Source organism: Mastigoproctus giganteus, chromosome 3, assembly GCF_048544385.1.
Source record: "Mastigoproctus giganteus isolate SK-2022 chromosome 3, ASM4854438v1, whole genome shotgun sequence".
NCBI lineage: Eukaryota > Metazoa > Arthropoda > Arachnida > Uropygi > Thelyphonidae > Mastigoproctus > Mastigoproctus giganteus.
This window is the reverse complement of record NC_143577.1, coordinates 230,442,900-230,456,716: the sequence shown is the minus strand read 5'-3', so window position 1 is coordinate 230,456,716 and position 13,817 is coordinate 230,442,900. Positions and strand designations below refer to the sequence as shown.

The following is a 13,817-nucleotide window of genomic DNA, read 5'->3' as shown; positions in this document are numbered from 1 at the left end:
AAAGTTATTTTTTTAAAAATCCTGATGGCTGAAAATAAAAATGAAGGAATGATAGCTCTCCCAACTTCACATAACTGAATAGAAATTTAGGCATTAATATTATTTATATACATGGCAATCTATTGCAAAACCCATAAGTTTAAAAAAAAATGTAAATATATTTTATTGTGAAACAAGTTTTATGTTTCATAAAACTCTGTATTAAAGTGTAATAACAAATTTTTAAATCTATTTTTCGGTTTCCAAGTTTTTACTTCTTATTAGGATTTCTAAATTCCCGACAATTTTTAATCTTCGGGAACCGGGAATAGAAAATTGCAGTTCCTGAAAATTCTCGAGAATTCCCGAAAATTTTATTTTACTCATTAAATATTTGCTATCTCTTTGATAAAAATTTTTGTTCTTATTCTAGTCATAAAACATAAACATTTAGCATTATCATTAGTAGAGGCATACGAAGCAAGAAAGCAAGCTTATGCACATTCAGCCCAAAAAAAAAAAAAAAAAACTCTCATTTCACCCCTGCGTTCATTCCAAATACCTGTCCAGCTCAGCCTTAAATTTATTTAGGCTATCAACTTCCACAACAACAGGTGGAACTCTGTTCCACCAATCAACTACCCGCTGGCTAAAGGCAAACTTCCACACATCTATCCTACAACTGTCTTTCCTCAATTTGAATTTATGCCCTCTCAGGTGATTATTCTGAGCAAGAGGAAGAATCCCATCAGCATTGAGCATGCTCAAACTATTCAAGGCTTTATACACCTCAATCAGATCACCTCGCAGGTGCCTAGTCTCCAGACACTGTAATCTGCAAAACTTAAGCCTTTCTTCATAAGAGCAACCCTTCATTCCATTCACTAATCTTGTTGCCCTTCTCTACTCGTTCCAACAACTCTACATCCTTCTTAAAATGAGGCCTTCACACCTGTATACAGTACTCAAGGTGTGGCCTTACCATTGCCTTATACAAGGGGATAATCACCTCCTTATCCCTGCTAGAAAAATTCCTGTATATTATTGGCAAGACACCATGAGCTACTCTTACAGACCATCTGCACTGCTCAGAAAACTTCACATCTGCCTGCACAATTACCCCCAGGTCCTTTTCATTCTCTACCACTGTCAGTGTAGTACCACAGAGTTGATACATTACACTATAAAAATGAACTGTACATTGTGGTGCATAAGTAAAAAACTAAAATTAAATGAGAATTAGATATTTAAAAAAAACAACTCAGTGTGATGAATGTAAACGGAAAATTTTATTATATTGGTACAGCACACAAGCAACATTATTCCATACATTTATTCGAAAACACTAAATTTGAGATTAGCATAAAAGAAATCTAAGTAAACAGTAATACTGAAACAAAAATAATAAGGAAAACTAATATTAGCACTTAATATTTACAATTATTGTTAAAATGAAATTTAAAAAAAAAATGCAGTGCATTAACTGTTTGGTTGGAAAGCCTGGATCTTTGCTTAGTTACAAATAAAACTGAAGTGGAAAAATTTTTCATTTTGTGTTGAAGTAGGTCTAACTGTTAGCAGTGCATGTAATAAAATTTTTAGATTCGGCATCAGTGTACATGTTGCTTCATATAAATTCATCTCACTTCTTAACAATGATTTAATTATTTAGATTAGATTGGCTCTGCTTTTGCCATTGAAATGGATATATCTCTCGCTAACTAACTCTGTTTTTAGATCCACTTCTAATTCCCTGGGTTCCGAATTTTCCATTTCTTTGTTGGTATTATTTTCTGTTTCAGACTCTTCTATTGAAGTACACTTTTCTTTAAAAATTTGTTCCATTATCGATTTCACAGATCGCATAATTTCATTCTGAATTGCCACAGCAAAAAAATCATTACTAACCTCATTTAATTTATTTGGATTGCTTAAATATCTAATAAGGTACACTAAGACTATCTCTATATTTAAAAAGCTAATATTTAATTTCCTTTAAAAGCTTGTTACTTAAAATAGAATTTTGTTTTTCCAAATTATGAAAGAGGAATCTAAAAATTCCCTCACTTGTTATTAGATTTACATTATGATTACTTAATGCTTCAATTGTGAGTCGCGCAGGTTTTAAGCAGTTTAATATATCTATGGAGAATTTTGGATATCCGTCCTTCCATTGATAAGTGAGCTTTAATTCATGTAAAGCAATTTTTATTGCTTTAAATGAATTAAAGCTCTCTTTAATTATTGGCGTTAAAATCCTTAAAAATCTCTCAATCGTAATTTCTAATGTTTTGCAACATGTTTTGCAGTCTAAAATAACTTCTACCTCTACTTTTTCTCTCTTGATTATTTCTTCTTGTAAAATAGTATTTCTTATGGGAGAATATTTAAACAATTTTTCTCATACTAGATATTACTGCGAAAACTTCATCGAGCAAAACAGATTCTTCGTTATCAGAATCTAATTCACTGTTTTGTTAAGCATTCTAATCAGATTCAAAATTCAAAACAGATTCTTCGTTATCAGAATCTAATGCACTGTTTTGTTGAGCATTCTAATCAGATTCAAAATTATCTCCACCATAACTTTTGCTACCATCAGTGCTATTTTTTAACATAAAATACTTTTATCACAGCAAGATGAAGTGTGTGATTACAGCATAACTGTTGAAAGGTTGGTGATAATTTACCGAAATTTTCCATAACTGTGGCACCATCACTAGCAGTCACAATTATATCTGTTTCAAAACAAATCTTGAAAGATTCCAATCGTTCTTTAACTAAAGAATAGGCCTTTTCGGCAGAACAATTTCCATGAATTCTTATTAGATCAAAATTTAATTAACCTTCATTGTAATATACGTGAGGTTCATGTATCTTCTGTTTCTATTACTGGTCCATTCATCTACGGAAATGCTCATTTTTTTTTTTTCATTTTACATTTTAAAGCTAAAATGTTTTCAATATAGACGATATATTTTTTATAATACCTATATATTAGTGCTATAATAGTAAGCCTCTTTTAGAAAAACTTTCTCGAATAAAATCGCTATTTATTATAGTATTAATAGAAATCCCATCTACTGTTGCAAGTTTAGAAACTAATTCATCTATTTCTGATACTTGACATGTGATGAATTGACACATTGTTTTGTTTTTTTGAAATAGGTGTCTGACCATCGTCTTCACTTGCTTTCTTTCTTTTCATGCATGAATATGTTCAAGATGACAATAAAGTCCATTTGCTGATGATGCTCTGCACTGCACTGCAATGCTTTGAAACAATTTGGTAATGAGCTGTCTGGTTTTTATCATCTTTTTTAAAATACAGTAAACCCCCGCTATTTGCAGTATCTGTATTCATGGTTTCGCATATTTGCGATCGCCGATTTAATATAAAATGAAACCTAAAAAAAATGTGAATTTTAAAGCGCCATGAACATTTTCCGCCATAAAAAAACATGGCTGTGGCTAAAATTACCTTTTCCGGTCAAAACAGTGCTCAATGGGTGGGGGGAGAGGGGGTGACAAAATCGCGAGCATGGATGTTTCTCGCTAATCCTTGTTCAGTATGTGTTACGCGCTTGCCATGGGGGGTTTCGTTGTTTGTTTTTAATTTATACGCTTATAAATTGAATAAATTTATCAATTTATAAATTGATATGCTTACAAAAGTGATAAATCTACCATTTTGCAGTGTAAAACAGACTTTCTCGAGTGTGTTAACAGAAGAAAGTGACTTTATTGTGGACAAGTTCTTTCTAACCCTACAAAAATATGGATATGAATAACAAGAGAAATGTGAAAATATCAAAGAAGGTGATGACATTAGCGAATAACATTGAGTTATTAGACAAAATTTCTAATGGTGAAAGTGTCTCCTCAGTGGCAAAACATTATAAAATCAATGAGTCAACGGTACGATCAATCAAGAAATCGGAAGAAAAAAATCAGCCGTAGAGTGTTCGTGAAAACGCGCTAATTGCTTCAAAAATTTGATCTGTAACTCGTGATGTTAAATTAGAAAAAATGGAAAAAGCTTTAAATCTCTGGATAGAAGACCGAACTCAAAATAAAATTCCATTAAGTTCACTCATCATTCATGAAAAGGCAAAACTCCTTTATCAACACTTTAGCAAAACTGGTGATAGCACTAGCAGGATAAGTTTTTTTTGCTAGCAAAGGCGCTGGTTTGAAATTTCTAATAAATATTACATTTAATATTAAATTGTTTCTTATTTTCATTTCGATGCCATTTGCTTGCATTTCACTATGCACTGTCTATGTACATAGTCATATTATGAAGGTACATATAATACATACATAGACAAAATTTTAGACTAGTTTTTCTTATATACTGTATTTCATACTTTGGAACGGAACCCCTTTATTACTATGGGAGCCATAACTCAGTATTCGCGACATTTCTCAGGAACGTAACCCCCGCAAATAGCGGGGGTTTACTGTAGTGCCAACATTCTTTGTATGTCTTACTCATTTTTAGGGTTAATTAAAATTAAGTAAGTAAAATTAGTTTAGTTTTAATTTAATTATTAATTTTTAAATAATATTTATAATTATTTTGCTAATAAAAACTATATTAATATTAAGCAAAGTTCAAATTCATCACATTAGTATACTTTTTACTATATGAAGTACTTACTTTACTTAATTAATTCAAGTAACATTACATGACTCACAGTCACAACTCATAATCTTGTTAACACTTAACTGTGACTTTATGCTATGCATGCACTGACCCACATAGAAGGGACTGGAATTATGACGAACTTAGAGAATAGACAATTATTTTATCCGGAAACTATTGCCATTCTTGTGGCGAAAGCGTGGTATTTTTCTGATTGGACGGGAATATAGATCGTAAAATTAGATAAAGAAAATTAAATGTTTATTTGAAACTATATTTAAATAAAAATTAAGCATTTTAAAATAAATTACACAGCAGTCTGCATATTACAAAAACAAAAATATCTCAATTTCTCGGGGAAATGTTTTGCTTTTCCTGGGAATTGGAAATTTTAAAGTTACAATTTTTTCCTGGGAATTCTCAGGAAGAAACCCTACTTCTGAATTCAAGGATAGCCATATGTTGCAGGACAGTGACAGGCTTTTCTGCAACCAGCAAAAAATCCAATGTGTGTTTCACACTTCCCATAGGTATTGATGCAACTAAACTTGGAATTTATCAGTTGTCTGCCTGAACTTATTCCTGTAATTAACAATAACTAAGATAAAGAAATTAACATGATGAAACCACATGTCAATCTTACTTTTCCGTTTTATATAATAAAAACAGCTGATTTGGTCATGTGCAGAGAGGTCCAGGGGGCTTATCTTACATGGGTAAGCTCAAGTTTAAGCACTTGTATTCACTAATGGCATTTGTTATTCCAACAAAAGTTATTCCAAATATTATTCTGGAGAGATTCAAAAGACCATGGAAATGATGAGTTAGATGAGTCCCCAATTTCTGTTTCACTCATATAATTGTATTTTTTTCTGAGTTGAAGTATTCCATATGATACTCAAATGGGTTATCTGCTGCTATTCGTTGTTTAACTCAAGTTACAATGAAATTTTCTTCACAGTTACAATAAACAAAAAAACATTAACTTGAAAAAATATCAATATTTAGTAATTTAAGGAAATGATACCAAATAAAAATAAACTTTAAATACTGGGGTATCATACCTGTGAACAAAAATAGAGTAAATCATAAAGTCCTTGTTCAGCTAGAAGTCTAATTGAAAATTCTTCATCATAATAGAGGTTTTCCTTTAGGAATTTTCTATAATAGATTAATTACACAATTTCACAATGCAGTATATACATTTATAAAGTGCAATTATTTTATTAACTGTAAAGTAGAAATATCAATTGCTTTCTAAATGAAATGAGTGAGTTTGAACTTCTAGTTAGGACAATTAATATAGACATAATAGGGCTAAGAAATTTCGTGATCCAGAAATAGGGAATGATTAGTTTCGCTATGGTAAGATGGTATGTGCACCATCACAAGTGTGTCCCTTTGAAGCAATGTGCTTGTGAGTTCCTTGTTTCTATGTTGTGGTATTTTTTTTGTAATTATTTAAGTAGTGCTTGCTCTTTGGTGGTATAGGCTCTTTGGATAAGGAGCCCGATGGTCACTCCTCCAGAGGTAGATGGTGATTTGGTCTTTTCTTTATTTTATTTTTAAATAAGGATGGTTAGGTTTGTAGGAACAAAATAATACCTTGCTTTACCTATTAACCAGCATTAACTTGCCATATTTTGTGGTTTAAGTTCCTCTATACATTTTAATAGCTTTAGTGATATAGATGCATTTCTCCCTCTGTAGTAAAAGCGCTCCCATATTCAGAACTTAGTATGCTAGCACAGAATATGTGTAATATGATGTAGTTGGAAACAAGGAAAAATAAGGGTAGTGTAAGCTACTGATCAGAAGAGTATGATGAGAGCTTATAAATACAGATAGAACGGGTGACTGTGTGAATGTCTTGTTATAAGGATTTCAATTTGCCCTTTGGAAGGGAAACTCACCATGAGGGAAAAATTTTAAAATTAATTAGATGAGTTAAATCATCAATATTTAAATCAACTGGGGAGAAAATTATTTTACAACTAATTATCACATTTAACTAAACAACATCACAGGGGTAACAGTACAAAAACCCTTAGAAAGGAATGATAACATAATTCTAAGCTAGATGATGAAGAGAAAGGTTATAGCAGTTAAAGGTAGTTTTAATTGAAACATGAGTTTTAATTTCAGGAAAGGAGATTATGACTTTTTAAGATGCCATATGGCTATCAACTGGTAGATAATACAGGGAGGGGAAATATCTTTAAGGCAACTTTATATACCATTAAGGAAATATAAAAATACAGCATGAAGAGAATGCCAAAATGAACAAATGAGTTGCTGGTCCATTCAATAGAGTAAAAGATGGCACTAGAAAGTTCAGAACAACCAAGTACCTATAACAAGTATAAGTCAATCCGTAAACATTAATAAATGCCAGGAAATTTCTGTGCACAAACAAAGGAAATTACTTTCTTATGAAAATCTGGTAACTGCCAGCAATGATATGTTCATATCAGTCACCTCGTGGGGAAATAAATAAATAAACAAGACACTTCGTGGGGAAAAAAATAATAAAAGAAAAAAATTCTGAAGTCTTACTGATGTGACTTCAAAAATCTCTCTCTCTTGCTTTTTGCTTCCAGGGCAATTGTTTCATCTTAGTTGCTACAACCAAACTGCAGTGTACTCAATGTGCTTAGAAAGCAACCTTTAAGTTTCTAACTTTGTTTGTAAACTGATTAAGCAGAATGCTCAATTTTATCTCACAAATGTCGGCTTATTTAATAATATTAATTGGGGGGGGAGAGGGAGAGGGAGAGAGAGAGAGAGAGAGAGATAAGTTAAAGAGTTTAACACATTAGTACTGATATCATATTGTCATGACATTGCTTAATTAGTTTATTATTTATTAATTCAAAGAAACTGCAAATGATGTTTTATAAGTTGCAGATATAAGAATTATGTTAGCTTTTACCTAAGTGCATTAGTGATGGCAAGCCGTTCCTGTTTCTTTTCTAAAATCTGCTGTGTAAAACAGTGCAGAGCAATGTTGGCAAAATGACCTTTATCAGGGGATGCTATTTCCACACTTTTTGTTGAAAACAGAACTTGAATATAAGCTATTAACTCTGATAGGTATCCGTATCCCATGAAATGTGCCACTCGTTTCAGTTGTGGACACTATAAAAATAAATCAAAATCAGTAATAAATTTAAAGATATTTACATACTTTCAATAATGATTTTAAAGTAAGACTGTCTTTATAAAAATTTCTTTGGTTTTTCATATAACTACTATTTCAAAAAGTTTACAATCTCATTTGAAACAACATAAAGCTGTGCAAGGGTTATTGCTGTTATTGCTGGATTCACATCCAGCAATAATCACAATAAAGGAAAAACTAGCTGTCTGGTAGAAAAATTGAAATAACAATTACATAACCAATATTTAGAATGCAATACATAAAATTCCAATACAGTGCATTATATAAAATCTTCTTCTTCTTTAATGCTGCCGAATGGCGTTTGCGACTTCGTTTTGATATTGTTCTCTGTCTAGCGCTGCGTGTAGAATTTGTGCTGTTGTCATGTGAAGCCAGGTGTTGATGTTATCTAGCCATGCCATTTTCGGTCTGCCTGGGCGTTTCTTGCCTTCGATCTTTCCCTCCAGGATGAGTGGTAGTAGGTGATATTTTTGTTGGTTCCTAGCGATGTGACCTAGGTATTTGCATTTCCTGCTGATGATGGTTTTGAGCAGGTCCCGTTCCGTGTGCATGTCCTGCAGGACCTGTGCGTTGGTTATCTTGGCTGTCCACGGAATTTTCAGCATTCTTCGGTAGAGCCACATTTCGAAGGCCTGGAGCTTTTTTGTAGTGGCTGATGTTAGAGTCCAGGTTTCTACACCGTAGAGCAGTATTGGCCAGATGTAGCATTTCAATGTGCGTAATTTGAGCACGATGTTCAAGCTTCTGTCGGTGAGGAGGGTTCTCCATTTGGTGAATGCCTGCCTGGCTTGTTCAATTCTGCTTTTGATTTCGGCCTCATGGTTCAGCTGGTCATCAATGAGCACTCCGAGATACTTGAAGCGGTGTATTTGCTCTAATTTTTCGTTGTTTAGTTTGATCGTGATTTTGCTTGCAGTCCTGCTGACCTTCATCACCTTTGTTTTCTTTTTGTTGATTCGTAGCCCCCATGCTTGGCTTTCTATGTCCACTTCGTTCAAGATGGTCTGTAAATCTTGTTCTGAATCCGCTATTAGTGCTGTGTCATCGGCATATCTTAAGTTATTGATGTAGTGTCCGTTAACTTTTATGCCGATGTTCTTGTCAGCCAGTGTTTGGTCGAAGATCATTTCCGAATAGATGTTAAAAAGAATGGGAGATAATGGACAGCCTTGCCGGACGCCTTTTTTTATTGGAATTGGGTCTGTCAGATCGTTGTCATAGCGAAGCCGGGCTGTTTGATTCCAGTAGAGAGTTGTAATAAAGTTGATATCATTGTTTTCAAGCCCAAGTTTTCTCAATCGGTCAATTAGGCGGTCGTGGTCTACTGAATCGAAGGCTTTCTCGTAGTCAATAAAACATATATACACGTCTTTTTGATGTTCATAGCACCTTTGTAGCAATATTTGTAAACAGAAAATTGCTTCTCTGGTGCCTATAAAATGGATAATAATATAAACATAACATACTTAAGAGCTGAAGTGCAACAGAGACACAAGGACAATGATCATGTCTATGTTTCACTTCAGCTCTTAATAAAGTATGTTATTGTGATAATCCTCTATTTTATTTATTTATACTGTTATCTACACTGAAGAACAGCATACCAAAGTGTCTCAAATATGTATATTAAGCATAGTTTCTAAGTATATTTTCACCACTAGTCCTTTCCTCAGTGCAAGTTTAACTATGTCAACAATGACCTACAATTCCTACTTCAAATATTCAAATCCAGCATCTCTGTTGTTCTACACATTGTTTCTAATAAAAACTAAACAGCTCGCACTTCATTTCCATATGAGGACTATCTTTTATCCCAAAAACTACCAATATTTTTAAGTCTCTGTATTTTCCTAATTCTTTAACACCTTTAATGATTTATATAAAAAGAAATAAATTTTTTTTTAAAGGGATGACAGCCAAACCAATAAATTAAGTTGAATTTGATTTGTTATACTTGCAATACAGCATAAAAATAGGTGAGTGCCAAGCACATACGTATGTACATACAAATGTATACGTACATCCACATGTGTACGTATTTGGTGAGTGCCAAATATTTCCATATACGGAAATAAACTTACCTCTAAGAAGAACTGCACAGCCACATCTCATCATTAATGCTTTACTATGGGAAAAGAAGGAAATATTAGCATGTTCGAGAGAGAGACATATTTCTGTCAGTGTCTGTGTAGCAGAACCATTTTTAAAGGTAACAGCAAAGGTGACAGTTGTATCAGTGAGGGCTGTGCCAGCAACTATCTGCAGGACTAGAAAGCCCACAAATAGAGGATTGCAGACCATGCACAAAAATTTGTTGAAAACAAGTTTTTATACATAGTACTGGAATAAATTTTATAGAGCCAGAAAGGTTACGTAAATTTCAAGGAATGAATAAACAGATTACAAAATGTAACCTGTTTTCCTTATTAATGAATGAAATTGAGGGAAACATATTACAATTATCCATAATGACTTTTTAAAGTGACAGTATATAAGCATTATCAGTATAATTTTAATTATGCTGATATTAAAGTTCCAATAATATTCTTATAAATGATAAATCTCATTATGGTATTATTTATTCAGGCAGAGAACTAGCCACACAAAAGTTTTCTTTTCCTTTTGATTTAAAAGGTGTCTACAGATGATGTGGAAATCTTTAAAAAGTATAAAAATTATTTCGAATTACCTTTGAAAGCTGATAGAGATGAACAGCCTGAGCAAACTGCCCATTAGCTAGTTGAAGATCAGCAGCAATCTCATAAAGTTTTTGAATATCTAGTCCTAGCATTACACCAAGTTTTTCTGCTTGTGGTAAACTAGTAGATACAGATGTAAGGTTAAGAAATAGCTTCTCAGGAGAGATTCTGAAATGGAAAAAAAGCAGTAGTTATAATGCTTTATTAAAATTATTTGGATAGTTCTGCATTCATTAATTATACTAATTTGTGTAGAAGAGTTAACATCCAATAACTTTTACCCCACGAATAACTGATGGAATCTGAGTTATCAAATTTTAAAATTTTTAAACATTCATTCAAAGAAATTATTTGTCATTATTAAAATAATAATTTTATAATTTGTACAAGAAGTAATAAATTTGAAATACAGCACTGTAAAATTATTAAAATAATTTTACAATGCAATATTTTTAATTATACACTACAAAGTAAGCCACAGTAACATTAGCTAATAGGAGTATTAATATGGTTTAGTTCATATAACTTAGTTCCTATTCCAGATCAATATCCTGCTAACAACTCATTTAATCAAACAATATGGTTTCTCACGAAGTCTGAAAACCCACTGTTGCTTATGAAGGAGGGGGGGGAATCATTCTGTTGTTTGTTTGTTGTTTGGTTTTTAGGATTTTTTTTTTTTTTTTTTTTTTTTTTTTTTTTAAGGAGCATTAGCAAATTAGCAACTAAGGCCATATTGCTCCGGGATATACGGTGGTCATTCCCTGACCTTTCTGCATCCTCCGTATTTGGTGGTGATGGGCTCGAACCCCGGTCTAATCAAGAAGCATGTGCTGCGCACTGCTGCTCTTTCCCACCTGGCTACGGAGGCGCCGGGGATCATTCTAATCTCCCATTTTGTCTAACTCAGTTTTTTTTTCCAATGTAATTTTCTTCCAGTTTCCCTACTATAATGAATGAAATCATCTCTACCAAATGATCAAAATGAACCTCAAAAGTTGTACATAGCTTAATGTAGCCACAACAGGTTAAATATAAATCTTCCAAATTTTGGTTCACATACGATTTCTCCAATTATTCTCTTAAAACAGGTCTCCAGAGTTAAAAAGTAATATTTGTCACCATTTTAAACTTGGTAATTCTACAAGTACTTTTGCAGTTGTGAATACATTCATTTTGGAGGTTTCCCATCAACCATTCTACTCATAGTGCAACAGTTCAGATGACCCCAGATGTGATTTTTATTATGTATTATGTCTATGTAAGCATGTGGTCATGGCCTGATCTGCATATTTTATGAGATGAAAAACCCATAATAACTCATGGGAAGGCCTTACTTCCTTTGCTTGTGATTAAATAACTACTACCTTCATATTAAATTCTCTGAGCTGAGTGGACATGCTGCCAGCACAGCTCATGGGTTTTGTCAGTGATATACAGAAACTATGCTGCAGGGATAAGGAGGTGATTATCCCTTTGTACAAGTCCATGGTTAGGCTGCATCTTGAGAAACTGTATACAGGTCTAGAGGCCTCATTTACGAAAGATGTACATCTGCTGGAATAGGGACAGAGAAGGGAAACCAGATTGGTGAAAGGAACATGTGCTCTTACGTGGAAAGGCTTCAGTTCTGCAAATTGCAGAAACTGGAGAGTAGGCACCTGTGGGGTGATCTGATTGAGGTGATTAAGGCCTTCAATAGATTGAGTAAGCTGAATGTTAATGGTATTTTTCCTCTTGCTGAGACTACACACGAGAATAAATAAACTGAAGTTTAGGAAGGATGTTGTGGGATAGATGTGCAGTTTGCTTTCAGGCGGGTGGTTGATTGTTGGAACAGGCTTCCATCTGTTGTTATTTTGGCAGCAGATGGTTTCAATAAATCAAGGAAAAACTAGAAAAATTCTTAGAGAGTATGGATGAGTGAAGTGTGTAGGCTTTTTTTTTTTTTTTTTTTTTTTTTTTTTTTTTTGGCTGATGCTATGTAAGCTATGCCAGATAGTGACTGGAGGGAGTCCGAGTAGTGTGTATGCAGGGAGCATTGTCGAGGCCACGTTATATCAAGGATCTGGGTATATTCTTACCAAGTGTACGCCATATCCAAAAATTTCATTACTTCATACAGCATGTCCCACCCACTTTTTCTTACTATTGAATACACCATGAATTATCAAACTAATAGAGCAAGCTTATCTGCAAAAAGATCTAAACCTCCCAAGCACTTCCTAATTCATTTCACAAATATACGTGGTCTCAATTCTAATCTCAACGATGTCCATTTCCACTTGCAGTCTGCCAAACCTCATGTACTTTTTATGACAGAATCTCAGTTATCGGTTGATTCAACTACTGCTCATGTCAGATGCCCAAATTATTCGCTGTATGATTCCTTTCGCATCAAAGGTGGTACTTGTGCATATGTTCGTTCTGATATTCCCTGTCAGAGACTTGGCAATTTGGAATCTCCTCTCTTTGATCTTCTCTGCCTTAAAATCCCTCTACCTCATTGTGTCAAATTCATCTGTTGTCTCTACCGTTCTCCCAACTCCACTAATCACTTGGAGCTCTATGACTTCCTCTCTTTGCAACTTGACTTTCTCCAGTCCAACTTTCCTAACAGTGAGGTATATTTTCCCCGGTGATTTTAATGTTCACAACCCCAGCTGGCTTCCGTTTTCCAGTCACACCAACCCAGCTGGTCGAGATGCTAAGGCTTTTGCAATTACTAATGACCTTGCACAGATTGTTCATTTACCTAAAAGAATACCAGACAATCCTAATCAGACAGCCAATACGCTTGATCTTTTTCTCACAAACAACCCTTCTAAGTACACGGTCAAAGTGAGAGGTCCTTTAGGCATTACAGATCACAACTTGGTGACTGTCTCTTCTCCAATGGAACCTTTATCTCATGGCTATTCCCAACCTCGTATTGTTTGGCATTACAAGAATGCAAAATGGAATGACTTGCGAAACTTCTTTTCTTCTTTTCCTTGGTCAGATTACTGTTTCAAAACTTCTGATGTCAACGTTTCCTCAGATCGTATCAGTGAAATCATTCTTGCAGGAATGGAATCCTTTATCCCACATTCCACTTTAAAATCTCGTCCTTTATCTAAACCTTGGTTTTCCAATAAATGTGCTAAGGCTGTTCAAGAGAAGAATGTTGAATATCGTAATTGGCTTGTTTCTAATTCTCCAGTTTCATTTTCTGCCTACACCAAAGTTCGCAACAATTGTAAAAAAGCAGTTACTAATCAGTCAAAACTAGAGTTTGAACAGGCTAAGAGTAGAAAACGTGTTTCTTGAC

General features: G+C 33.8%; 1 protein-coding gene across 1 annotated transcript in view; it reads right to left on the bottom strand.

Annotated features, from left to right (window-relative positions):
• LOC150088829 (uncharacterized) overlaps positions 1 to 13,817 on the bottom strand; it is a 247,355-nt gene that overhangs the window by 156,241 nt on the left and 77,297 nt on the right. The window contains exons 11-13 of the mRNA XM_090370333.1: positions 10,498 to 10,675; positions 7,560 to 7,765; positions 5,692 to 5,788 (exon numbers count right to left, since the gene is read on the bottom strand). Of these exons, the coding sequence (XP_090226459.1) occupies positions 5,692 to 5,788; positions 7,560 to 7,765; positions 10,498 to 10,675 (481 nt within the window). The remainder of the gene's footprint in view (positions 1 to 5,691; positions 5,789 to 7,559; positions 7,766 to 10,497; positions 10,676 to 13,817) is intronic.